At 67.8% G+C, this 4,655-nt stretch overlaps 1 protein-coding gene across 1 annotated transcript; it reads right to left on the reverse strand.

Moving 5' to 3' along the window:
* Window positions 1–1,941: 1,941 nt before the first annotated feature.
* On the reverse strand, window positions 1,942–4,607 carry MNEG_13474 (hypothetical protein; the record flags this gene model as incomplete). Its single annotated transcript, XM_014038054.1, has 8 exons — window positions 1,942–2,091; window positions 2,326–2,502; window positions 2,710–2,809; window positions 3,157–3,272; window positions 3,441–3,654; window positions 3,879–3,994; window positions 4,174–4,414; window positions 4,594–4,607. The coding sequence occupies 8 exons, from the start codon at window positions 4,605–4,607 to the stop codon at window positions 1,942–1,944; spliced, it is 1,128 nt and encodes a 375-aa protein (XP_013893508.1).
* Between the last annotated feature and the right edge of the window lie 48 nt (window positions 4,608–4,655).

Consider the following 4,655-nt stretch of genomic DNA (forward strand, 5'->3'; position numbering starts at 1 on the left):
ACTTCCACGCGCGCGCGGCTGGGCGGTCCGTCGGTCAAAGGCACTGGCTGTGCTGGTGGCATCGAAAAAATGCGTGTAGCTGGGCCTTAGCAACACACACACTTTGCTTCCCGTTTAGACATATCGCATCAACCAAGGCCCCACGCACTGAGGCCATCACCTCCTCTCGGGCAATCGGCCGAACATCAAAGTCAGCGGCGCTGCACAAAGCGCCTGCAATCTTTGGTCGGCGTCCGCGCAAGGGTGGCGGCGCGTAACGCTGCGCTGGCCGCACGCACCGTTTGCATCACGGGCACTCGGGCGGCGCCACGCCGGCGCCCCGCGGCCGCCGCCGCTGCGACGCTCTGCCGTAATACAGGGCGCGAGCGTGCGCGAGAACGCGCTTCTCGAGCACACCATGCATGTTTTGCGCGGACTGCCGTGTTTTATGGCGAGGCGCCACCCTTGTTTTGCTCTTGCCGCCGCCGCGCGTGCGATTCTGACACATCGTCCCCTCCGCCACCTCTCTCAGTGCACAATTTCATGTCTGCGGCCCCAGCATGCGCCGCCCCTCCCGAGGGTGTGCCAATCCCGCCCACTTCGCATCGCTATTGGCACTTGGCGCCCCGTCGCCTGCCCCGCCTGCGGGACAGCAGCCGCCTCCCGGCCAGCACCAGAGTGTGTGCGCGCCCAGCACGCGCGCCCCTTGTCAGCCCTCCCTTGCGCGATATTCACGACATTGCAAAAGGCGTGAGGTGTGTAAAGAAGGAAGATGTCGTGCACGGTGTGCAGACCAGAAAGGCATGAGCGGCCGGGCCTTGGTATGGCAGTACCTCAGTACCTACACGGGGGGTCTGGGCGGGGGTGACGGGGGTGACAGGACACGACGTGAAGCGGGCAGCTGGCCTGTTGGTTGCAACGATGGGTGGGTGTCCGCCACCTGGGTAGCTAGCATGCTGTGCACGCGGCGGGGCCACACTTGCCTGGTGGTCGGGCAGCCGGGGGTCGGGGTTAGCCCTGATACAGCGGATGGGTTTTTTCGTGGTAGCAGGAAACAAGTGCCTTCTCTACGCGCGGCAACATGCCCTCAGGAACGCGGTAGCCACTCGTATTGACCCACTGTTGCTGCTGCACAACCTGTGTTTGTTCATCGCCGAGCCCTGGCCTGCTTCGAGGTTCGCCTACAAGCGGCACCCATCTCTACCCGCGCCGGCCCAACGCGTAGCCCGCACGCCGCCGAGCATCCCGCCTGGATCGCAGACGGGTGTGCCTCGCCGTGCGAGCGCGAGCCCCCTGCGAGGCCGCGCGCCAGGGCCCTGCCTGTCAAGCACTGCTGCTAAGCCAGCAGGACACAAGCGGTAAGTTACATTTTGGTTGATGTTGCGATGCTGGCAATCAGCAAGATTTAGCGCGCGTGAGGTGAATCAAAACCTCAACAGCAGGGCGAGCCGCTGGTCGGCTGGTGAACAGGAGCGGCAGGGGCAGACTGTCAACCCATGGCCCGCAAGTGTGCCTAAGCCAAACAGGGTTTCACGACATTGTGTACAGTCAAAGCAACAGGCTTGCTGGGATGGCGGGTGGTGGAGGTTGGTACATCACCAACGGCAGGGGTATGATACGTCAAGAACTAGGATAGACACACTTTTAGTCACAGCCTTCACTGAAGATCCTGAGGGCCTCCTCGTCCATGAGTCAGAGTGACGTCATTTCGAATAGGGGGGGCCGCAGCAAACGACAAAATCGCGTCCCCTGCACCCGCTGAGCCCGCCTGCGGGGCGGTTGCGAGCGAGCAGCTGGCCACAGCCGTCGGCCCCAGGCAGTGCGTGCGCAGGCACAGCCTCTACGCAGCGGCGCTATGGTACATAATTAATTGTGGTTTGGCGTGTGCACTGCACCTGGGCCTGTGTGCGTGCTCACATGCCTGCAGTGCAGGACGACGCCACACTGCGCCGCGCCGCCCCATCACGCCCCGAGCCGGGCCTTCTGCTCCAAAACGCGGGCCAGCAGCCGCTCGAACCTGCCCTGCTGCGCGCGGTACGCGTCGCCGCGCTTGGCGCACTCCACCGCGCAGCGGGCCTTCTGGCGGCGCTCGAGCCTCGCGGCCTTTTTGTGCTGCGGGGCGGCGAGGGTGTTGGGTTGGAAATTGGAGATGGTGTACCCAGGACTCGCCGTTGCATGCTGCATGGCGGAGAGTCCGGGCTTGAGATGGAGATGGAGGCGCAGGCCGTCGCAAAGACGGTCCCTGAGGTGTCGATTGTGCGGTCGTGGATTCAGGCCGTAGGGCGCACACCGGGTCAGAGGCGAGCGCTGCAGCGCGCCCGCGCCCCGCCGCCCGCAAGCCCCCACCGACGCCGCGCGCCCGCGGCCAGGCGCGCGCACCTCGTCGCGCGCGCTGCCGTCGAGCTGCTGCACTCGCGCCACCAGCTGCTGCTCCCGCTCCTCCAGCAGCGTGCGCGTGACCCACATCGACACCGCCGCCCAGCCGCGGCCGCGGGTCGTCGCAAACGTGAGGGGCTCGGGCTGCTGGGGTTTGGGGTTGGGGCAGCACAGCAGGCAGGGCCGCTATCGGACAGGATGCTATGCAAGCCATCGAGCAACATCAAACGCGCCCCGCGGTGCTTCTCACCGATGGGACGCCGCTCGTCGCCCCGGCGCCTGTGCAGTCGGCCCCGCTGCCGCGCGCCGCGGGCGGGTAAGGGGATACACCTCCCCCCCCAGAAGCGCCCTCACCCTCGCCGCCCTGGCCTGCTCCTCGGCCGCGCAGCGCAGGTCCTCTTCCACCCCCAGCGCGAGCTGCTGCCCCTCCAGCGCGGCGCGGCGCTCCTGGACCCTGCGCGGGAGTGGAGGGGTGGATTGTGGAGGGTGTGCGGGCATAAGGTCAGCGAAACACAGTCAGCATGTTCAGGGATGAACGTGAGCGTGTTTGTGCGTACATGTACAATTGTGTTTTTGTGTGTGCGTGTGTGTGTGTGTGTGTGTGTAAGAGATAGAATGTGTGTGTGGGTGTGTGTTGTGCGCGCGCGCATGCACGCGTGTAGCCGCAGCAGGGCCCCAGCTGCCGGGCCACACGCGCCGCCGCGGGCGGGGCCGCGGAAACGGAGGGTGACGCGCATCACGCCTCGCGCGTCGTGCTTGCGCATCGCGCACCGCGCTCAGGCCGCCGCAGGCCCCCCTGACCTGCTGATGAGGTCCTGTGTGGCCAGCAGGCGCTCGCGGCAGGCCTCGGCTATGGCGACGCACTTCTTCGCCCCCTCTACGTGGCCGCTCCACTGCAGCAGGCACGCCTCCTCTTGCTGCGGGGGCCGCGTGATCGCGCAGATGCTGTGAATCAGGATGCCTTGTGACATGAGAGAAGGAGATTCACGGGTGCTTTGCTGAAATGCTTGACAACACAGTCGGGCTCCCGCAACGCGCAGCACGCGGACACCTGGCGCGCGCGGCGCAGCCGCCGCGCCGCTCACCTCCTCTCGGGCGATGTTCTGCAGCGCGGCCGCCCTGTTTGCCAGTCGCCACTCTCGGTCCGCGAGGGCCTGGATCGCCGCGGCGGGCTCGAGCTCGGGCAGGGCGCCCGCGCCCGCGCCTGCGCCCGCGGCCGCGCAGCCGCAGAGCCGCAGGTCTGCGTCTGCCGCCAGCTCAGCGACGCGCGTCTCCACCAGCAGAAGCTGCTCCAGGAGGCTGTTTTGGGGGCAGACAGGGTGCGGCAGGGGCGGCGGCGGCGCGGTGAAGGAATGCGCTCGAGAGCTGCTCTATTCAGTCGATGCAGCGCAGCCTGGGTCCAGGATTGTCAACCTTCGCCCTTGCAGCTGTCCCCCAGTCGCTGGGGCGCATTGGGACGGCCCCCGGGGGCAGGAGAGGGGCTTGTGTGCGAGAGAGGGGTGCGGCGGCGCCAGGGCCCGCACCCTTTCAGCAACGGCAGCAGCCGGGCGGCCGACCCATCGCAGGCGTCTGCAGCCGCGAGGCACGCCGCTGCGGGGGCTTCCTGCTCCTCAGCTTCAAAGCGGTGGGCCTCCTCCCTCTGCAAATTGGGTGTTTAAGAGGCACGTTCGTACAAGCTAGTGTGAAAGCATCAACGAGGGGCTCGGCTGCTGGCCCCGGCTGGGCTGCGAGGCTCGCGGCCAACTCGGGATGAGTGCACTCCCGAGCCGCGGCGGCTTGCAGATTAGCGGAGCGCCGTCGGCGGCGCAGCGGCCTCACCAGGGCCCGCGCGGTCTCCTCCAGCCGCCGCCTGTGCCCCTTCAGCTCCTCCTGCTGCCGCGCGAGCGCCCGCGTCGCGCCGGCCGCGAGCGCCTCCAGCTTGGAGGAGGGCGCGCCGCCGCCGTCCCCGCCCCTGCTTGCCTCCTCCAGGCGGGCGCGCGCATCGGAGGCGAGCTCCGCGCACGAGCACGCCGCCAGCGCCGCCGCCGACTCATCGTCAGCCAGGCGCGCCTCCAGGCCGCTGCAGCGCACGCGCGGGGCGTGCGGAGAGGCGGAGGGCGGAGGTCGGTGAGGGGTGTCGATTCGGATGCGCGGCTGCGGCGCCGCGCCGAGAAGCAGGGGGGCGCCCACTCAACGCCGTTGCACGCCCTGGAGACGTCTCTCAGAAAGCTTGTGGCTGTCTTCCAAAGCAAAGCCAACGCAGATCGCTGCATCAGCGCAGGCAGGGCAAGCCCACCTGATCAGGGCGTCCTCAACCCGCC

This window comes from Monoraphidium neglectum (genome assembly GCF_000611645.1).
Source record: "Monoraphidium neglectum strain SAG 48.87 unplaced genomic scaffold scaffold03848, whole genome shotgun sequence".
In the NCBI taxonomy this organism is placed as follows: Eukaryota; Viridiplantae; Chlorophyta; class Chlorophyceae; order Sphaeropleales; family Selenastraceae; genus Monoraphidium; species Monoraphidium neglectum.